Here is a 23,249-nt window from a genome sequence, read left to right as displayed (position 1 = left end):
TGTCACCCAGGCTGGGGTGCAGTGGTGCCACCTCGGCTCACTGCAATCTCTGCCTCCCAGGTTCAAGTGATTTCTCATGCCTCAGCCTCCTGAGTAGCTAAGATTACAGGCGCCTGTCACTACACCTGGTTAATTTTTGTATTTTTTGTATAGCTGGGGTTTCTACATGTTCCCCAGGCTGGTCTCAAACTCCTGACCTGAAGTGATCCACCCGTCTTGGTCTCCCAAAGTGCTGGGATTATAGACCTGAGCCACTGCATCTGGTCAATTCTGCCATCTTGATTCTTTCTTTCTTCTCAATGACACAGCCCTACAAATTGTGCTCCAGATAAATTATATTCTCCCCCCGTAAGCAGCCAGGGAAACTGTAGTTATTTCTCAGATCATGATTTTCTCCAGAGAATCGGTCCGAAAGGCTTCTGAACTTTCTCTTTGCAGCATACAGGTAAAGAAAACAAAGTTAACTGGGCAAAAGCAGCAAGGAGAAGTTATGGGTCTTTGTGTGTTAACGGTTACTGTCCTATCACAGAGTTGTATACATTCTAACTTTTAAGGGTTACATGTCTTGACAATTAGCCACTATAATACATTTTTGTAGAATACATAGAACTAAACTATGTATAATAACAGCTCAACTAAGCCATGTGAATGATACTTAGAAGTTTAAGATGTTGTGGCCACTCCCAATATGGACTTCCCAGAAACACATCAGGGAGGGTTCCTGTTTTGCAGGAAACAGAGATTAAAGTAATATATCTAATATCCATTCATTCTGTGAATGCTGTAAGCTAAACCACACTAATAAACGTGTTGACTGTATTTACTTTTCTTCAAACAATCTAAAATATAGAAAATGTTCCCTGCATAAAGACTAGACCTTTGTTTTTAGGTTGGAAAAACATGAGAAAATATTTTAAATGCCACCAAAGCAATATTTTATATATGTTCTTTTATTGATATCTTGAAATTTTCCCTCAGGGCTTTAAACTCCAGCCATCACCCCTGCCCTGGACTATAGCTATCCCCACACTGCCTCAACCGGATTTGATCCTTCTGCAGTACATAAAACCTGTTCACACTATTGCTCCTTTCTCTGCTGCCCATATGAAAGTCTTGGATGGACTAGTTTTAGCCCTGTTTTGGGGTAATAAAAGCAAAGATTAACAAGAGCAATTTCCCCTTACAGGTTTTATGTCTAAATTTTTTTTTTCTAGATACACAATAGATTTCAATTTTTATATGACATTATAAACAAAATACTTTTATCTCTGTAGTCTTTTATGAATTCAATATTAATCATTTATGAGGATGATGTAATGGGCCTTTATTCTCTTTCAAATACACTTTAATGTTGTGGGAGTTCTGCACTCACTTTTTACAATGCTCTTTGTAACATTGAGGTATGAGATATTTTTGCTGAGGGATGTTGGACTCAAGTCTTCCAACTTAAGTTAGATAAATTAGGAGTCTCTCATTATGGTGTTAAGCTCTTGATTTACTGATGTGATTCTCTTTAATTACTATGATTACAATAAAAGACATTTAAGATAACATTCTTGAGAACAGAGATAAGCACAAATGCCATTTATCATTTAAAAGGAACCAATCAACATCATTTTGATTTTTAACATCCTCTAGGAACTAAATCACTAATTAAATAAAACCTACCATTAGGTTAATAATAGAATTATGGATACAACAGCCTCTAAATTTCTGAATAATATGTGTTCTTTTAGGAAATTGGGATGCCAATGGCATTAGCAGCATTAAATGATGAGATACCTTAGAGAAAAAGCAGAAATGGTTCTTCATGAAAAATAGCATCAAGTGAATTATCCAGTAATCCATATTGCTTGGCCAGATATGTATTAGTCCATTTCCACACTGCAGATAAGACATATCTGAGACTTTTATATAAAGAAAAAGAGGTTTAATTGATTCACAGTTCGATGTGCCTGAGGAGGCCTCACAATCATGGCAGAAGGCAAAAGGCACATCTTACATGGCAGCAGAAAAGAGAGAGAATTTGAGAGCCAAATGGAAGATGAAACCTGTTAAAATAAAGAACATCAGATCTCATGAGACTTACTCCCTACCATGAGAACAGTAGGCAGGAAACTGCCCCCATGATTCAATTATCTCCCACCTACTCCCTCTCATAATGTGGGAATTATGGGAGCTACAATTCAAGATGAGATTTGGGTGGGGACACAGACTAACCATATCAATATAGAAGTGGCACCATGAGTCATGGATTGGTAGTTTAAAGACTAAATTCATTCTCACTTCTAGGAAGCTCTGTGATCTTTAGAAAGTCTCTTGAACTCAGATCTATTCTAAAAGGCAGACATTGACATCTCTCCATTTCTGCATTTTAAAAATTACCATAATTAATCAGGTCAAAATGTACAATTTGCCAGAAAATCCTTTGGAAATCACACAGCTCTGTATTAATACAAAGTTTTGTAATTTTGTCTATAAAGAAAAATAGTTGAGTGAAATATTTTGTAGAAATCACCATTACGGAATTCACTGACTCCCTAATTTTATGTTCTCACCGGAGTGAGAGGCTGAATAAATGATTACCTATGTTTCAGTTAGGATCGTGACTGACTTAATAGAATAACAAAGTTCTAAGTCCTAGGCGTCTTTTCCCAGGACAACTGGAAGAAGTTCGCTGAAAGCCACTATGACAGCTCCAAGTTGTTTTAAAGGACTGGACTCATTTTTGTCCTCTTTTACACCTTTCAGGAAGTAAATCCACATTCCCGTGAGTAAGGTAATAAGTGATGAAGGGTGAAATGGACTTCTATCTAGATAACCATTTCTAGTTACAAAGGAACCCAGGTCATTCAGAATGTATTTGTTTATTAGCTGGGCACATGGCTGCCTAGATGAAATAAGATGCAAATAAATAAAGTATATGCTGCCACTTTGAGATATCTAATTGAAACTAACCAAATTATTAATATAATTATCTTTCAGGTATAAAGAATATAACCATATTTTGGAAATCATTCTCATAATAAAGCTTGATTCTTTTTGGAATTCATAAGCTAAAGCCTTTGAGATAGTGGACTATGTAACTAGGTGCTGTCAACATACAGATGCATATATTCTGGATTAAGTGTGGCTACTTTAACTTGATAATTTTTGCTGAGTTATGTAAACCAAATAAGCTTCAGTTTTTTCTCTAAAAAAAACATTTACCTCACAGATTAAAAACTACACAATTGGACTTTGCACTCTACTCTTGGTGCAGCATTGATGCTATTGTCCTTCTTGAGTTAATGAATGTTATTAAGAGCCATACTTTCAGACTTTTGCCATGAAAGTTATATTATTTCTGGTTCTGGTTGTAACACACTATCTAGCTCCCCTCTCTCTGCCCCAGTATAATCCTCAAAGGAATCCTTAGCCTCAATTGCAGGCATATTTCCTCCCTCACCTTTGAGATCTATTCTCATTCCTACTTGTAAATAGTAAATATGATTTTTCTTCTATCTCATGTCCCCTCCTCCTTTGTGTCCACATCAGGATCTACTGCTGCCTGTATCCCTACCTCTTACTCTCACATCTCTTCCCAAGTTACTGGTGACCACTCAGACCACTTTGGTCATTGCCCACTTCAGTTTAATGATTGCAAATGCACATGAATGCACAAATCAAAACTCAGTATTATGCTGTCACATTTTTAAGCCTTGGGTTTTCATAGATAGTAAGTCTTTCTTTGCAGGTTTACTGAAAATATATCAAAGCACTGAACACATTTGCAGGTTTTATCAGATTGAATGAATACTGTAATAACCAGTCAACCTGAGACATAAATGTAATTGATGGATACAACCTTTGTTCATTAACTGAAAAAGATATCTTGATTATTGAAAATAATATGTATCAGCAAGAACACGTAGGGTTTCCAGAAAACAAAACAGAAGAAAGTATCTAATTTACTATGAAAAGAATAGTTTAAAATATATTATATTGACCTGATTTTTCTGAATTCAAAATCTCAAGCAAGTGATTATATAAATATATTAGCTATGTAAGTTTATATATCTGACATTGTTTTCTAATTGGGAAAGAGGAATGAAAACTATGAGATAAGGATTCTATTAGAGGGAGACCAAAAATTTGAGAAAAACATTGGAACCTTACATAATTCAATAGATACAGGCAGAGCTTGTGAAATATTCTAGGCCTGTGATCATCTTAGTAAAGATTTTTGTTAACTATTTTCTCATCAGGTGACGTTTAGGAAAATTGATTGATACTGTGTTAAGAAATGGTTGATTTGTTTCTTCTGTGACATGTTGGATTACATTATTAATTCACTTGCTGATTGTATGCTCTGTATAATTTTCTTCATTTTACATTTCTTGAACTCTAAATGTAGAGGTTTTTTTTTTTTTTTTTTTTTTNTTTTTCTTTTTTGAGATGGAGTCTTGCTCTGTTGCCCAGGTTGGAGTGCAGTGGTGCAATCTTGGCTCACTGCAACCTCCGCCCACTGAGTCCTGAGACCAAGTGATTCTCCTGCCTCAGCCTCCAGAGTAGCTAGGACTACAGGCACGTACCACCACACCTGGCTGTTTTATTTATTTATTTATTTATTTAGTAGAGATGAGTTTAGTAGAGATGAGTTTTTGCCATGTTGGCCAGACTGGTCTCAAATTCCTCACCTCAGGTGATCCACCCACCTCAGCCTCCCAAAGTGCTGGGATTACAGGCATGAACAATTGAGCCTGGCCTAAATGTAGAGATTTTTATTAAAACGAATGTCTTTAGAGAAATTCCATCTCTTTAATCTATTAAAAATGAGTCAGGAATTTGGTTGGTAGAAGAAATTTTGTATTTCAGGGAGTATTTTAATCATAGAAATAATACATTTGTAGTTACATTAAGTGTTTAATAAGTTTATTCCTTCTACAAGTTTGTTTCTGAAGTTTACAGTTAATTATGTGAAAAGACCATTGCAGTAGTTTTCTGGCATTGCTAATGCTACGTATTGTATGCAGAGACAAGCAAGAGTGGGATTCATCATTTATATTCTCTTCTTGGAAATTGTCTCTAGATTCTCTGAGGTCAACTTTTTTCATATTATGAATTAGTCTGCCAAGTTTCATGAACTCTTCTATATGAAATATTTGAACGTAGAGAAATTGTCAATAAAATTATTAAAACTTAATTAAAATCTCATCTGATTCCCAGCTGTAGTCATGGGTTTTTGTTTGAACTGAAACTCAAAGTAATCATTTGTACATTTGCTTTCAATCCTGCCATATTCTGTTACAATTTTAATAACTTTTTATTTATAGAAGATGAGAAATATTTTTTATTTCCAATAATAATTGATTTGTCAAAGGTAATTTTTGACAGCACATTGACTGACACCTGTAATTCCAACACTTTGGGAGGCTGAAGTAGGAGAATTGCTTGAGGCCAGGAGTTTGAGATTAGCCTGGTAGCCTGGACGACATAGCTGACCTCATATCTCATCTCTAAAGAAAAAAAAAAGTTAGGCGTGGTGGCTTATGCCTGTCGTCCCAGCTTACTTGAGTGGCCAAGGCAAGAGAATCACTTGAGCCCAGGAGTTCAAGGCTGTGGTGAGCTGCAGTGGTACCACAGTGCTCCAGCCTTGGTGACACAGAGAGATTCTATCTCAAAAAAAAAAAAAGGGAATTTTCCTAAGAACTCTGGCTTTTTGGAGTAAAATGGAAATCTAGGCAGCAAGCATAATTAAATATTTAGAAGTAGTTACAATGATAACTCAAAGTTCATGTCCAAAATTACTAAAATTCCCTTATGGCAGAAGCCCACAGAGTTTTAATCCAGCTCCTTTTATGCTATTGGTCCTATTCTAGATCCATCTTGGCTTTTTTAAAACCACTTTACTAGTCTAACGTATGAGCATTATTTAAGGTCAATTCTAAATTTAAAACTCTAAGATTCCATTTCTTTTCACTGTATGAAAATTAAAATCAAGTAAGTAGGAGGAAACTTCTAGAGACAGGCATCTTATTTGCAGGAAGATATGAATGTTAAACAGTCCAATATGATGGAAGAGGAAATAAGTTTAAAATCCTGAAAAGATTAGAAAGCATAACTACCATTTAGCAGTCTGGAGTCACTGCATGGAAAGTAAATAGCCCTACACACTCTGCCCACCACAGCCCATGACGTGTGTTACTTAACAAGATGACTCTTGCCATTATGAAAAGGTTAAAGGTGATGCTATGTATCAATTTTAATAAGAATAAAGAATAAATTAATCTTTTACTTCAATTAAATCTATAGATATGAAATACTTTTAAACTAAATTATTAAAGATTAAATGTTTAATGCATAATGTATAGTGGAAAATATAAAACAATTTATATTGATACTCCATGGGTCACCTTAATTAATAATTGTCAATTATTAATTGATTTGGTACCATAGATTTGGTACTGGTGCTTTTTAGACTTCTGTGCTACATAGCTAGCTCCTCATTCTACCATAAGCTTTGAATTTCAAGGATGTGGTCTCTGTGTTCTGGGTGCTTCTGTTTGCCTCTCTAGATACTCTCTCTGCCTTGTTCATTCTGTTATCTCCCCAGCAAATGTCTTGTACAGAAGATGGCAAAGTTCTCTTGCCCTCTTTCTTCTGGTGGAGTTGGCCAGTTGAGATTCCTGCAGTAGGTGAGAGAAAGGAAAGCAGGGTTTGGTTTCTCATGTTCCTGGATACCTCTGCGAAAAAGTCACCTGGGACTGGATGTCTTTTCCTCCCAGGGCCATTTTCTCTATATAACTGTTTCTTTCTTGGTCTCGTAACTAGCTCCCAACCTTGTCCTTTTGGACATAAGAGTGGCTTACTTATCCCAGTATTCTGCATGATTCTATGTGGTTTCCCACAGACTTTTTGGTAGTCATTTAAAAAAAGTAAACTTTCCTCCAATTACAGTAGTGCACTTTTCAGATAAGATGATACCATCTGTTTTTGCTGGAATATGATGCTGCCCCTTCTCCCACTGTATAGCTACTACTACATTGTCCTTCCTGAATGGGAAGGACAATGGGAAGATGCTGAAGTAAGGCAGGCCTTGTCTCACAGATAACGCGGGTCTCACTGCCCTCTGCAACACTGGGTGGTATGACTATGTTCAACTTTATGGAATAATTATTTTTTAAAAAGACTAAAGTGAATTATAAAGTTTGAAATTAATAATTGAATTATAACTTTTGCCATCATCCAATATCAACTACCCAAGAAATTAAATAATTCACTTGGAACCTGCTCACAGGTATAGCCTCCTTTATACAAAGGTGTCCCTATTTCATTGTTGTTGTTGTTGTTGAGATAGAGTTTCATTCTTGTTGCCCAGGCCAGAGTGCAATGTCTGCCTCCTGGGTTCAAGTAATTCTCCTGCCTTAGCCTCCCAAGTAGCTGGGATCATAGGCACCTGCCACCATGCCTGGCTAATTTTTTTTGTATTTTTAGTAGAGACGTGGTTTCACCATGTTGGCCATGGTGGTCTCGAACTCCTGACCTCAGGTGATCTGCCTGCCTTAGCCTTCCAAAGTTCTGGGATTACAGGCATGAGACATGCACCTGGCCAGGTATTCCTATTTAAAATCTGCTTTTCAATTTGCGTGTACCATTCAGCAAATCCTATATCCTACTCTAGGGATTTGCTTTATTCTAAATCCCATGAACTTGTTCTCAATCATGTGCTTCTCCAAGTCTCCAAGTTCTTTCATTCTAGAAAAATGCCCTAGTTGTTCCAACAGTGTAATCCAAAACTAAGTAACAAAAATCCAAATTTTGTTCCATCTGATGTATTCGCAGCAGGCGAAGTTGCAGATGTGCAACCTAATGCGTCTGAGTTCCTGTGGAATTGCACACACACACACACACACACACACACACACACACCCCTACACCTCATGAGCATTAGTTCTAGAAGAGAGAAAATACAATCTAACAGAGAAAAGTCCAGGTGCTCCCACCAATGCTCACATTTAGAAGAGATTGTATCAATCCTCAGATACTGTAACAGCAACTCTCTAAATCTTTTGTAACTCAGGATAGCGTGCATCTCCACTGATTTTGTGTGTGGGTGGGTGTGTCTCTGTGTCTTTCAGTCATTATCGTTTTTCCCCATAGACTCAAATTGGCAGATTTTTTCCCCTATGTATTTATAATTACTTTGGCCATTGTAAATGGTAGTATGTTTTGTTACTTTGTTTTAATGTTGTCAGCTCCACTAACTGTTACCTACAATTCCTGTATCTGGGAAACTTCAAACTCTTCTCTTGGTTTATGTGGATTTCAGTTTATTTCTTTGAATCTTCTATAGAGAACATTATATGATGTATAAACAATGATAGTCTTTCTTTTTCTTTATGATACATGAAACTTTTATTGTTTTATTCTTGATCTGTTATATTTCTAAAGACCTAACACACACTGTTAAATAGATACGCAGCAGTGTCATCTCAGGTGTGTTAGGCCACTCTTGCTTTGCTATAAAGAAATATCTGAGACTGGGTAATTTATAAGAAAAGAGATTCAATTGGCTCACAGTTCTGCAGGCTGTACAGGAAGCATATTGCCAGCATAAGCTTCTGCTGAGGTCTGAGGAAGCTTACAATCATGGCAGAAGGCAAAGGGGCAACAGGCGCCTCACATGGCAATAGCAGGAGCAAGAGGTGGGGGTAGATGTCACACATTTTAGGAAGCCAGATCTCATGAAAACACACCCACTAGGGCAAGAGCAGCAATGAGGAGGCGGTGCTGAAGCACTCATAAGAAATCTGCCCAATGATCTAATTACCTCCCACAAGCCCTCGCCTCCAACACTGGGGACCACAATTCAACATGATATTTAGAGGGGAAAATATCCATACTATATCGTGGCATTACAGTAAGTCTTTATTTCCAAAACAACAATTTTTGCATCTAGAGTTTTGCTGTTTGGTTGTTGTATGTTGGCTTTGTGGAGATGATATATATATAGACTTTGCTATGCCTGTTCTAATGTGCTCATATGCCTTTTTGCTAAGTTATGGATTCCAAACTGCATGTTAAATACAAACAATCATGCAAATTCAAATGAGAAAATTAAAATAACTGTGGATTCAGGAAAGGATTAAATATTATAAAATCATGTTTTTCTCAAAAAAAAAAAACTGCATAAACAGATGAAATGTAAGTTTCCCATGCCTGCTGTAACAAATTACCACATGTTTCTTGGCTTATAACAACAGAAATGTATTGTCTTATAGTTCAGGAGATGATAAATCCAAATTTACTCTCCCTGGACTAAAGTCAAGGTGCTCCCAGGTTTATGCTTTTTCCAGAGGCAATGGGGAAGAAAACATTTCTTGCCACTTTCTGATTCTGGTGGCTGTCAGCATTCTTTCAGGTGTAGCTGCACCACACCGGTGTCCCCTTTGTAGTCACATTGTCTCCTCCTGTCTAATCTCTATCTCTCTCTCATAAGGAAATTGTGAAGGGAGTTAGGTGCCACCTGGATAATCTTTTCATCACAAAATTATTAATCATATTTTCAAAAACCTTTACCATCTAGGGGAACATTGCAAGGTTCTAGAGATTAGGACCTGATACGTTTAGGGATCACAGTCATCCCACTACTAACTGTCCTCTGGCCCCCAAAGATTCATGTCTGTTTATGTTTACCTCGTTTTCATATCTGCAAATGTCTCAGCCCTCTACATCATCAACTTAAGTAGAAAATCTCATCTAAGTATCTAAGTATCTTCAGCTCCAAGCCCCAAATCTCACCATATAAATAATATAACTCAGATATAAGTGACACTTTATATGATCCGTCTTCAGGTAAAAAATAAACCTCTCCCTTTGTGGAACCGTGAAAATAAAACACAAGTTATGTGCTTTCAAAATACAGTGACAAAAAAATGCGTAAGTATGACAGTTGTACACTTTCCTATTCTTGCAAAAAGAAAGTGCAATGTAGAGAGGAGTCACTGGTTCCAATCAATATCAATCATGGACTTGGTCACTTCTGTAAAAAAAAAAAAAAAAAAAGTTACCAGGTTCCAGCTATTAGGACCTGATATCTTTTTAGGGGGCATCATTGAGCCCACTACAGATGATGTAATAAACAAATTATAATTAATTTATGAAGAGATAGAAAAACTAGGAGAAATTAAGAAAACCAAACTGTGAATTTCTCCAAAAAAATGCCAGGCCAACATTTCACAGATGATTAAAGAACAAATAATTCCCATGCATTATTAACTATTCTGCAGCGTAAAGAAGAAAACCTTCTGGCTCTATTTATCATCCCAGCGCTACAGATATCAGTATCTGATACAATCTGCCTGTGAAATAATCCCACTTGTGGCATTATTGTAATTTTCTTTAAAAATATTAACAGGTAAACATCGTGCCTTATATCAATAGTACATTCAGGTAAAGATTGTCAGGAGAGAAAACATTGTTTTATTCCAGATGGGAAATACAGAAACATAATCTCTTATGTAAAAGCTCAATATAACAAAGCTTTGAAAACCCAAATTTCAGTAGTTGATTGGTGAAGTGTTTTTAATGTAACTGTAATTATAATTAGCTCTATCTCACATTGCTAATTTATGTTTCCTTGAGTCAATATTCATATGTCCTAGTGTAGAAATATTTATGTGAAGTTTAAGTATATATTGGGCCTTTTGAGTTTGTTAGATAATTTATCATATATGCATGCATAACCCACAAAATTCTGAATACCAAGCATAACTTTCCTCAGGTACTTCAAGATTATGGAATTTATTTAGTTAACCATCTCAGTAAACCAAACAAAGAAAGTTATGAACCTCAAAATCATGAATGTATTTCAGTAATAGCAACAATTTACATTTATTTTCCTGCTTTCTGTATGCCAGGCACAGTTATAGCTATCTTCTAGGTATTAGAATATCATATCTTCAAAGAAAGACAAACATGATTAAAATTATTCTTAAGATAGGAAAATGGCAATAGTGAAAATCTAAGCAAACTTTTCAAGACAAAATATTTACTAAAATTTAGAGCTGGATCTTGAACCCGGTCAATTTAATATACAGAGATGAATGGGCACAGACTTCAGTAGGTAGTCCATACCAGAAGATATATGAATAGATGAAAGCATAGGAAAAGACTGTAGTTATTGTATACCTTTGACAAAATTCATTGAAATGCTCACTTAAAAGTGGCAATTTTCTTGTAATAACACTTCAAAAATATTACTGGAAAGTTTTAATAAAATAACAAATAGAGCACCAAAAACTTCAGCTTTTGAAACTTTTTAGCAAATTATAATTTTTGAGATAACGAAAAGTATGCACACAGGGAGAGATTGGAATTTATCCCTCCAAAAACAAGAAAGAATTAAATTATTTCAACAATAAAACCCATGTAGTATGCAAGATCATTTTAAATTCTACAATTAGATTTTGGAATAACTCTTTTGATGACACTCATTTCTAATTGGCTAAATTTATGTTCTGTTCTGAAATGGAATAAAATTGAGAAGGTATGTGGTACAATGGTCATATCATCAAAAACAAGAACAATTTATTTGACAAGTTTTAGAAGCTGTTTGTGAGAGAAAGAGTCTTTAAATAGAATAAAAAATAATACTGATGAAAAACACATTTCAGAAAAATACTAGTGATCACGTATTGGAGACAGATATGGCTAATAAGTTGATTCTTTGATACACACGTATTTGTATATACTGATATACAGTATATGTAAATGTAGCAAGAAAAGTTGCTAGTTACTTTTTGGATGTTTGAATAACACATAGGTTTAAATTTGTTTTACTTTAATAAAATTGATTTATTTTTACTTCTTAGATACGATTTTTTAATTAATTAAAAATAAAGCTATATAGCTATATAGCTTAACCTATATAGGTTAAGAAAATAATAAAAAGCAACTTCAGTCTGTAAAAACATTTTTCAAAAATATGCCATTTAACCATGTTTAGCATTCCCTTTTAACTTTAAGAAAATTCTGTTTTGCATATAAGATGTATGAAAATCCGCACTATACAAAATATTGTTCCAATTGCTATACAGAATGATCTCATTAAATCTCCACCAAGGTACTTTGAAGGGATATCAGTATCCTCTTTTAAAGATTAGGAAGCTGTGATTCTCAATAAATAAATAATTTGTTTAAAGACACAAAGCATGGAAGTGGAAAGTTTGAAGTCAGAGTTTCCGCATTCTAGGGAGCGGAAGTAATGCTGATTTACTTCTGTTGCCTAAAAACTATAATGTGTCTTGATAGAAATGGTAAAATTTATTTTAAAATGCCAGTTTAGCTGTTTCTTATTTGGTCTGTCTTTAGAGAACCTTTAGTGTCCCTTGAAAAATGACTGCTGGATAATGTTGCAGATTTTGGCAGTACTCTCTCAAGCCCCTTGGGGTTATGCCAAAGGGACGGGGTCCCATGTGAATTGGGTCTGGATTCTCATCCAAATGAACACCTGCTGTCATTGTTCCTTATCAATTCTGTAGTCAGCAATGCCAGCTCTCTTTTGATGGTGGAACCTATTCAACACAAGGAAAAACCTGCTAGTGTTTGACACTAATTTTTATTTTTCCTCCTTTTAACTAAATGATGCATTGCCCAAGTATCTTGAAGATAGATAAGCTAATATTAGTTTTATCTTTGTGCAGTCCTCTGTTTCTAGGAGTTTACTCAATTATAGTCTAGTCTACTTAAATAGTCTTTTGATATCTTTCCCTTCTCTTCTTCTCCCTCCTCTCTTTTCTCCTTTCTCCCTTTCTCTGTACTGTTTATGTTGCTTTCAAAAGGGAGAGATTTGTTATTACAAAAATATACACTTGTCAAGAAAATTGTAGTACACAATCTATTTTTAAAAGTCGCAGTCTACCCAACTTAGCAGAAACAAATAATTCAAGCAGAAGTAAATTCAATGATATTCTCCCTATGGGAAGCAGTATTGATCATTCATTTTTAGTGTTTCATTCGTATTCCTTTGCTTTTGTTTAACTAGTCTGCTAAATGTATGCATTTAATTGGAAGGTATTCCAAATTGATTTTGTACCAGATTAGGGATAAAGTAAAAATAAATGCTTTTTAAAATTAATGGATGATTATGCCACATATAAATAGCCCAGTTCAGATGTTTTTTCTGTAATCTCATACCACAATAAGACAACTTCACATTCTAAAGTATAACATATTTATGACTTAATAGAATTAAATTTATAAAAAGCAACTTTGTGACTAGATTTGAGAGTTTTCCTGGGAACAATAAAAGTGAACCATCTTGATATTTGTACTTCCTGGCAAACCAAGAAGTTGGCCATATTTACATAGCAAAATAACACCTTAAATATTAAACCATAGAGGGGAATTTTTGTAACCTTTATTATAAGCATTGCTTCTATACATCTTTATGTATATGTCTGGGTGATTTTCAGTCATGGTTTAATTCAACTACTTGACATATTTTATGGTGTCAAATGTTTACACAGAAGAAAAATTACAGTTAGCTCTATCCTGCAACTCTCTGCCATCTGCAGTGGGCATTGGTCCCTCTCTTTTTGTGCCTCATGCTTTGTTATGCATGAGTAAGCACATTAGCCTTTCATTCCATTCATTAGACTTTTAATCCTTGATTAGTGTTTTCAAGATTCTCTGAAATACACAACTTCTTTATTTTCTTGCATTTGGTTTTCTTTTTCTTTTATCTCCACTATGAAACAAAATTAACAGTGAATGTCAACAATAGCCCTTTTCTATTGAGATGACTGGTAAATATATTAGTTTCTCATTTGAGTGATTAATCATGTGTGGTTGAAGAGTGGGAAAATATCTCCACACTTGGAATAACAGAGATAATTGTTTAGAGTCAGTTGGAACAGTCTGTGCTTGAAAAGCTTGGATAACAGTATTTCGCCAGTCTCACGCATTGAGTATGATTTCTGTCTCACGGAAAAATTCTGTATTTGCTAATAGTAAGAAACATCCATTAGGATCAGAACTGATGCACTTAGGGTCTCAAAGACAAATTATATGTGTCACCAATTTCCCCAAACTAAATGTTTCTCTTTGCTGTTTTTTTCTATTACCACGAGATATGCCAGAAAGTTGCTTGTGGTACAAACATTTATTAATTATACAACAAGACACCCTAAGCAGAATCTGAAGTATTACACTTATCTTTACTAGACATGCATCCTCACACTATCTTTTTAACCATAATTAACCTCGAATAATTAGAAGCTTCTGTAATGATCATTTCTCCTTCTAACTCTCGTTTAACAATATTTTCAATTACTATTTGACATTTACGTTCATATGTGCTATCTTTAACATACATTGAACATGAGGCCAAAGCCAGTCATTATAGGATATATATAAATTAAATAGTAATAACCGTCTTAGATGTAAGTGTAACACATAACCAACTGTGAAATTATTATATAAATCACTTTTGTAAGAATTTATGTGGATCATACATTTTTGCCTAATTTCCCATAATCATCTTGGCAATAATGTAAAGTTCATTTTAAAATGTAATTTTTAAATTTTAGTCTATATTACCATAAGATAATAGGATCATTAACTGTCCTGTTTTTGTTTTCTTTTTTCTCCTCTTAGGATGCCTCCATTGCACACAGATTCCACATCATGAGAGAAAAACACCCAGAGAAATTCAACAGTAGGTAAGGTAACAGGAGATGAAATTATAGATACTGTTGCTGAATTTTGCCATAAAAAGATCACTAGATGGTATAGAACATTTTATAATATAGTGTCTTAATGAGGCTTTGTGTGCTCATGTGTGTGTATGTGTATGTGTGTAAATATTAAGATGACAGGTTAAATGAATTAAAGTTTTCCTGGGTTGTGATGCATCTATAATGGGAAATGCAGTGGGTCATCTGTTTCATTCTCATGTGCTATATAAGAAAAATTTCAAGTAAAAGATGGAATTTATAGTTTTAAGAGACACTGGAAGTTTTCATGACTTATATGAACAGCAATCAACATTAATCCCAAGAAAAAACAAAGGGTCCTGATTTGATAATGCTAAGTGTGTATTACATAAGGATTATATATCTTTGAACTATCAGCCTTAAATTGGCCTCAACTAAAAGCAATAGAAACTATAGTAATAGCAATGTGAGTGTAATATTTCTTAGAGACATTTCTTCAAGGAGGAAAGCCTTGACTAACAAAATTAACTTTCCTCATAAGAGCAATAGGCAAGCATTTTTTTTCCTTCAAAAATGTAGACATTGACCTTCACAGTTACTCAGGGAAATAAGGAAAGCCTTGGTTCTGTATCTTCCCCATTACTAGAAGGAAATACAGCTCTCTTTACCTCACTCTCCTAAAAAAGTAGGGCAGAAGTGAATTACCTTTTGCATCAGTTTTACTCATTTCCACTGTATTCAGCTTGCAAAGTTACAAAATCATAACTAACATTTCTGTATAGATATTTAAGTGACCTTGTCTATTAATATTCAAAGCCAGGGGCTTTGTTGTCTTTGCATTTGGCCGACGTCTTGCCATAAATGTTACAGACTATTTATTAGATAATTTCCCCTGGACATTCTTAGATTTGTTTCAATTTTGTCACGCAGGAGTACATTTATATAATTTTCTCGCATGTAGGTTCATGATAAATTCTGTTAAAACTCTTTCAGAATGTTTTTTAGTTTTCTAAATGATAGATCTGAGTATGCTACTTTATACATAAATCATCACAGCAAGTAATTTCATGATTAGTGAGGTCGTATTTAATTTGCTATTAAATTTCCCTATTAAGATGTTTTCAGTAGGCTGGGTGTGGTGGCTCAGGCCTGTAATCCCAGCACGTTGGGAGACCAAAGTGGGCAGATTAAGAGGTCAGGTGTTCAAGACCAGTCTAATCAACGTGGAGAAACCTTGTCTCTACTAAAAATACAAAAATTAGGAGGGTGTGGTGGTGGGCACCTGTAATTCCAGCTATTTGGAAAGCTGAGGAAGGAGAATTGTTTGAACCCGGGAGGTGGAGGTTGCAGTGAGCCAAGATGTTGCCATTGTACTCCAGCCTGGATGACAAGGCAAGACTCCGTCTCAAAAAAAAAAAAAAAAAAAAAAAAAAAAAAAAAAAAAAAAAAAAAAAAAAAAAAAAAAAAAAAGATGTTTTAGTAACTCAAAATGCAATCAAAACGCAATCTGGTACCTTGTTTGGTATTGCCTTGATTTGTTTTTTACACTACAAATAAATCATGACCTTATGATTCACGTTTTTCCTCATAGTTCAGAAAAAAATGATACCTTTCATTATAAAGAAAATGAAATAAATGCGTATATGGATATATATGTGTACATATATTTTCAGAATAATTCACACACACTTTATAACTCTTGTTGCTTCTGGAGAGGGGAACAAAGTGGCTGTGGTGACAACTGAATTTTTCTTTATTGTACTGTTTGAACGTTGCTACAGGTGCATTTCAAAATTAAATCCAAGTAATCTAATTAAAATTTTGCACCTATAAGTTTTCCTTGTACCTAGAATAGACATTTTTATTTTACAAGATTTGGTTTCAGTTCATGAAACACATATAAAAATAAACTGACATAACAGTGGTATCATATGCACTGTATATATTTCAGCACTTGATTATATACCTGGAATATCCTGGAAATGAATATACTTATTAATGTGCACAAAACATATTCTAAGATAGAGTAGCCTATGCTTTCCCATATGTTATTCTATGAAGCATTGATATTTATATTCGTATATATTATTTATGTTATATTCATGAAGTTTATATTCATATATTAAAATAGGTTTCAAGAAAAAACAAAAGCTGTGTTTGGATAACACCTCATGGAGTGTACCTCTTCGAGAGTTTAAAATTAAAAAGTTCATTAAAGGCTTTAAGAAATATACAAAGAATAAAATGTTTGCAGTTTATAAGGCATTACTGTCCTATACTTACCGAAGAGAGAGGGAAAGACAGAGAAAAAGAGATCCATAGCAACAGAAAAAGGAGAAAATTGTGGTGAGGGAGAGGGTGACAGGGACAATTAAGTGTATAGAGAGGTACATCAATACATTTATTTGCTAATCAAATTTGACAACCTATATGTAAGAATGCCAATATTTATTATCCTCTCTCAAGTGTCAGAGGCTAATGAATTTCTTTCTGCAGAATAATTTTAAGACTGCTTAATAATAAAGACTTCTATTATTCACATATCTATGTAATTTTTTTATTATCAATAGCTCTACTAATTTATGAATTCCTCACTGCTCAATATGTGATTAGATGCCATTTACAACAATATGTTTGTAAACGGCAATGTTTTTTTTTAAAATGTAAACCTAACCTTATTAAAACGTCTTTGTAAATTTCAATCATGGGTAAATCTTGCTTATAAATAGCTTATACGGACTCTTTTGCTGGAGATAACATAGAAAATGCCCTCTAAAATGACAGAAAGTCACACGTTTCTATTGTGAGGTCAAGTGTTGGGTATGTAGTAGATGTTCAATGTATTACTGGCCAAATATTTTTTAAGATAATGGTCAGCCACAGAATTCCATATATTACCAAGTCAATTAGACACGTATGTTTCAATCTATACATTTGCATATTAAGTCTATATTAATAATTCCAAGCATTTAGGTAATTCCCTAAACCATAGTGCAATATATTCAGGATATGAACGTCTTCTGGTGAATTTCTATGAGGAAGACATATTGTACACAAGCAGTTTTCTACTTACAATGGCTGATATTTCAGATTTCAACATTGAGACGGGCTCAGACATAGCACACTTTCATATTTTCAGGAATTTACAAATGGATTTTTTAAGTACTGCTAATAATGCTATTTCAGATCAGATCTCTTGTCACAATAAATCACATGCCATTAATATAATCCTCCAGCATGCTCACCTTGAAATTCATTTATATTTTAAAGAACATGATGTTTCTAACATTATCTTAAGGAAATTAATTACCAAAATATATAGCTCTGTTCTCTATGCTTCTTACGACAGAAATGGAAAGAAATGAGAAAGGTAATGATTTTTTCCGGTGCTTAAGAGAGTGCTAGTTGAAAGGTTTATAACATATTCCTTTCAAATTTCTATATAAAGCTAAGTTAACTGTTAAAAGAAAGCATGCTGTTTAACTTTCTAAACTTTAAGATATTCTTCCATCAAACTGAATTTGAATGATATCTTCCAGTCCTTTAGACTCAAGAAAAAAAATCTTTAAAGTATGCTACTAGAATCTAAACTATTTATTGCATAATATTAGTTTTAAAATATTTATATAAATTGACAATTAGTATTCATAAACATATTTACATTCATAATTCACATACTTAATACTTCTCATGGTACTAGATAAATGACTTTAAATACTTCTTTTTTTGAAAAATAAATGATATTTATTACCACACCAAAATAAGAAGCATTTAAAATGGCATTTATAAAGGTATTTAATGATTTTAGAAAAACACGGAAAGCAGTGTGGAATTCCATGTGTTAAACTATGTGACTTTGAAAAGAACTTGCAAGTGATATGCAAAATGGAACCCATTATAGGAAAAGTATTGGTGGTATATTAGTCTGTTTTCACACTGCTAATAAAGACATACCTGAGACTGGGTAATTTACAAAAGAAAGTTTTATTGGATTTACAGTTCCACATGGCTGAGATGGCCCCACAATCATGGAGGAAGGCAAGGAGGACCAAGTCACATCTTATGTGGGTGGGGGCAGGCAAAGAGAGAGAGAGCTGGTGCAGGGAAACTCCCTCTTATAGAACCAACAGATCTCATGGGACTTACTCACAATCATGAGAACATCAGGGGAAAGACCTGCCCCCATGATTCAATTACTACTCCCCAGGTGCCTCCCACAACACATGGGAATCCAAGATGACATTTGGGTGGAGACATGACCAAACCATATCATTCTGCCCATGGCCCCTCCCAAATCTCATGTACTTGTATATCAAAACCAATCATGCCTACCCTACATTCCCCCAAAGTCTTAATTCAGTTCAGCATTAACTCAAAAGTGCACAGTCCAAAGTCTCATCTGAGACAAGACAAGTACCTTTTGCCTGTGAGTCTATAAAATCAAAAGCAAATTAGTTGCTTCCTAGATACAATGGGAGTACAGACATTGGGTAAATACAGCTATTCCAAATGGGAGGCATTGGCTAAAATAAAAGGAGCTACAGGCCCCATGCAAGGCAAAATCCAGTGGGGCAGTCAAATCTTAAAGCCTCAAAAGGATCTCCTTTTGACTTAATGTCTCACATCTATGTTACACTGATGTAAGAGGTAGGGTTCCATGACCTTGATCAGCTCCATCACTATGGTTTTGCAGTGTATAGCCTCCCTCCTGGCTGCTTTCATAGGCAGGCATTCAGTGTCTGCAGCTTTTCCAGATGCATGGTGCAAGCTGTTGGTGGATCTACCATCCTGGGGTCTGGAGGAAGATGGCCCTCTTCCCACAGCTCCACTAGGCAGTGCCCCAGTAGGGACACTGTGTGGGTGCTCTGACCCCATATTTCCCTTACTCATTGCCCTAACACAGCCTGTCTATGAGAGTCCTGCCCCTGCAGCAAACTTCTGCCTGGGCATCCAGGCATTTCCATACATCCTTTGAAATCTAGGCAGAGGTTCCCAAACTGTAATTCTTGACTTCTGTGCACTCTCAGGCTCAAAACCATGTGGGAGCTGCCAAGGATTGAGGCTTGTGCCATCTGAAGTCATGGCCTGAGCTCTATGTTGGCCCCTTTCAACCACACTGGAGCAGCTAGGTCACAGTAGGCTGCACACAGCACAAGGACCTTGTGCCAAGTCCACAAAACCATTTTTTCCTCTTAGGCCTCTGGCCCTCTGATGGGAGGGCCTGCTGCAAAGGTCTCTGACATGGCCTGGAGACATTTTCACCATCATCTTGGGGATTAATATTTGACTGCTCATTACTTACGTAAATTTCTGCAGCCTGCTTGAATTTCTCATCAGAAAATGGAATTTTCTTTTCTATCCCATTGTCAGGCTGCAGATTTTCCAAACTTTTAAGCTCTACTTCCCAGACAAAACTGAATGCCTTTGACAGCACCCATGTCACATCTTGAACGCTTTGCTGCTTAGAAATTTCTTCCATCAGATACCCTAAATCATCTCTCTCAAGTTCAAAGTTCTGCAAGTCTCTAGGGCAGGGGCAAAATGCTACCAGTGTCTTTACTAAAACATAGCAAGTCACTTTGCATCAGTTCCTAACCAGTTCCTCATCTGCTTCTGAGACCACCTCAGCTTTGATTTCGTTGATCATATCATTATCAGCTTTTTGGTCAAAGCCATTCAACAAGTATTTAGAGAGCTCCAAACTCCCACATTTTCCTGTCTTCTTCTGAGTCATGCAAACTATTCCAACCTCTGCCTGTTACCCATTTACAAAGTTTTTCTCACATTTTTGGGTATCTTTTCAGAAGTTCTACTGGTACCAATTTACTGTATTTGTCCATTTTCATGCTGCTGATAGACACACCAGAGACTGGGCAATTTGCAAAAATAGTTTTCTTGGAATTACAGTTCTGCATGGATGAGAAGGCCCCACAATCACAGAGGAAGGCAAGGAGGAGCAAGTCACATCTTACATGGATGGTGGCAGAAAAAGAGAGAGAGAGCTTGTGCAGGGAAACTCCCCCTTATAGAACCAACAGATCTCATGAGACTTATTCATTATTGTGAGAACAGCATGGGAAAGATCTACCTCCATGATTCAATTACTTCCCACTGGGTCCCTTCCATAACATGTGGAAATTCAAGATGAGATGTGGTGGGGACACAGCCAAACCATATCAGGCAGTCTTAGAAAGATTTCTTAAAATTGTAGTCATAGCATGATTTCAATGAATTAATTTCAAATTCTTAATGTATAACATCTTAAACCATTTTACTAGAATAAACTAAAAGAAATCAGCTAGTAAGTACTCATGGTCAGTGATCACAATAATACTGTTTAAGTTTACTCTGCTTATTTAAAAGTAACTGGTCTCTAAATTTTGGAAATAAAGTACTACTTTCTGTTTTTTCTCTCTTGGGCTTTAGTAACTACACATTTTGTGGAGCATACTGTGCACTCAATAGATATTTATCCTTTAATTTATTTATTATTTCATGGCATATTTATCTTCTATATATTTTTCTATATATCTTACTACTTTTGTAGTTTATGCTTTTATAGTGCGCAAAACACAATAAAGATTGAATTCTGATGTGTAGAGTGAGTCTCGATTCTACATAAGTTTTTTCAGGTATTAATACCTTTTAGTTTTCTCACCTTTTATGTACCTAACCTCAAAGAACCAGCAGTACAAAATAAAGAAAAATTCTTCAGCATAAATCCCAGAGCATTGTGTCTTGCAAATAAATAATACAAGATTACTTATAGATTAGTTTGTGCTTCTTATTATCAGCTTTATAGGTCAGCAGTGTGCCATTATCAACCTATTATTATTAACTTGGTGATAGTATTGAACTGAAGACTAAATATAAAATATCACTCTCCTTATACATATATGTATGCATATGTATGTATATATAGCTATAAACTTCATTATATATGGAAAATTATCGTTTCTAAGAATAGAAAAATCAAACCTGTGTATTTTTTAACTTTCTATTTTGCTATAGAGACAAAGAAAAGCCCGCAGACTAGAGTAATAGAACACAAAATTCTCATTTGTTATCTAGACATAAAAAATACAACTAAAGTTCTAGAATATAATAAGTTTAAAATAAAATAGTTCAGTAGTGACAGAAAAATGTTATATCAGAGCCAAATATTTTTACTTACCATGTAAAGTACCATTGATAAATTGTTTCTGTGAATTCAACAGAATAATTTTTGAAGTTCCAAAGCAATTCAAATTCTGTCTTACATCATGATGATATATTCTGAGAATGTATTCATATTTATAATTTTCTTCATTTTCTGTAGGAATTTTTAATGTACATTTAATAAAAGCCAATTGAAAATTGGCATCCAGTGAATTTCATGACATTTTCTTTTATATGTGTATCTTACATATATTTTTGAGTCAGGCGTGACATAGAAAATAGAGTATAGAAGATATTTGTATTTATTTTCCTCTGAAGGCTTTTAACATGTGCCTTTGTGGAATCACATTTGTAGGAATTCACATTTTCTCTCACTTTAAAATTTTAGAAATTACACTTATTTCAGGAGTAGGATTGATTTTTAAATTACTGATGTTCACAATCTATTAAAAACAGTGAAAGTAAAGAAAGAATGAAGTCTATCACAACGTCATCACTCAGGTATTTGGCCTCACTTTTGCCTGATTTAAGACAACTTCATTATTGTATAGTGAACTTTTTTCTATTTAACAATGTAAATTATTATGTTTTAAGGCACACTTCTACCTTGTGTGTATGTTACCATCTTTTATAAGCCAACTAGGTGAATGGTACTACTGATATTATAAGTTAAATATTTGTCATTTTTAGTGTTTTGAATAAAATCAATTTTATTAGAAATAGTGGTGGTGTTTAAGGACCTTTTGAACAGAATTATATCTTCATGAGAGTTTCATGTCCTAAAGCACTTTTATGTCTTCAGCTTCTATGTACTAGAACTAGCTGATGTGTTTTTAAAGAAGAAACATATTCATTTTTCATTCTAACTGAGAATAGTTTGCTATATTATTTAAATGAAATCTTTGAAATCTGTGTGTGTAAGCATTATGACGAGGCCAGTTTTTCCACATGACTGGATTATTGTTTGCCTATAAACCATATAGTGTATAGATAAATAGGTAAATGTATAGATTGATATATGTGTATACATATATGTATTTGTGATGCATATATTTATATATATTTGTATACATATATATTTACTAAGAGCTTTCATTTTACCATATTTATATAAATTTCTTATAATTACGTGTGCTCTTCTATGTGTGTATTTCTAATGTAAATCTTTTTAAATAGTTTACTATGCTCCTCGATTCATATATTTTTATTTGTATGTCAAGACTGGTTTACATATTTTGTTGGATCTGAGCAGGTAGAAATGAGAATGGTTAAATGAGTCAGCACTGTGTGTGTTCTTACACAAGGGTCTTCAATTCACCTGAAGCTTCCTGTGTCATTTCCTGGTACCATTAATAAAACCAGAACACTTAACTTGTATCCAGGCTGTTCAAA

At 34.6% G+C, this 23,249-nt stretch overlaps 1 protein-coding gene across 3 annotated transcripts in view; it reads left to right on the top strand.

Moving 5' to 3' along the window:
* LOC108290525 (diacylglycerol kinase beta) overlaps positions 1 to 23,249 on the top strand; it is a 535,319-nt gene that overhangs the window by 204,077 nt on the left and 307,993 nt on the right. For all 3 annotated transcript variants that reach the window (XM_017510376.2, XM_037732007.1, XM_037732006.1), the window contains one exon: positions 14,641 to 14,705. In XM_017510376.2, coding sequence (XP_017365865.1) covers positions 14,641 to 14,705 — 65 coding nt within the window. The remainder of the gene's footprint in view (positions 1 to 14,640; positions 14,706 to 23,249) is intronic.

The sequence above is a fragment of the Cebus imitator genome, unplaced genomic scaffold, assembly GCF_001604975.1.
Source record: "Cebus imitator isolate Cc_AM_T3 unplaced genomic scaffold, Cebus_imitator-1.0 Scaffold437, whole genome shotgun sequence".
NCBI classification, from domain to species: domain Eukaryota; kingdom Metazoa; phylum Chordata; class Mammalia; order Primates; family Cebidae; genus Cebus; species Cebus imitator.
Note: the sequence above shows the minus strand (reverse complement) of the source record. Positions and strands in the feature narration are given on the sequence as shown.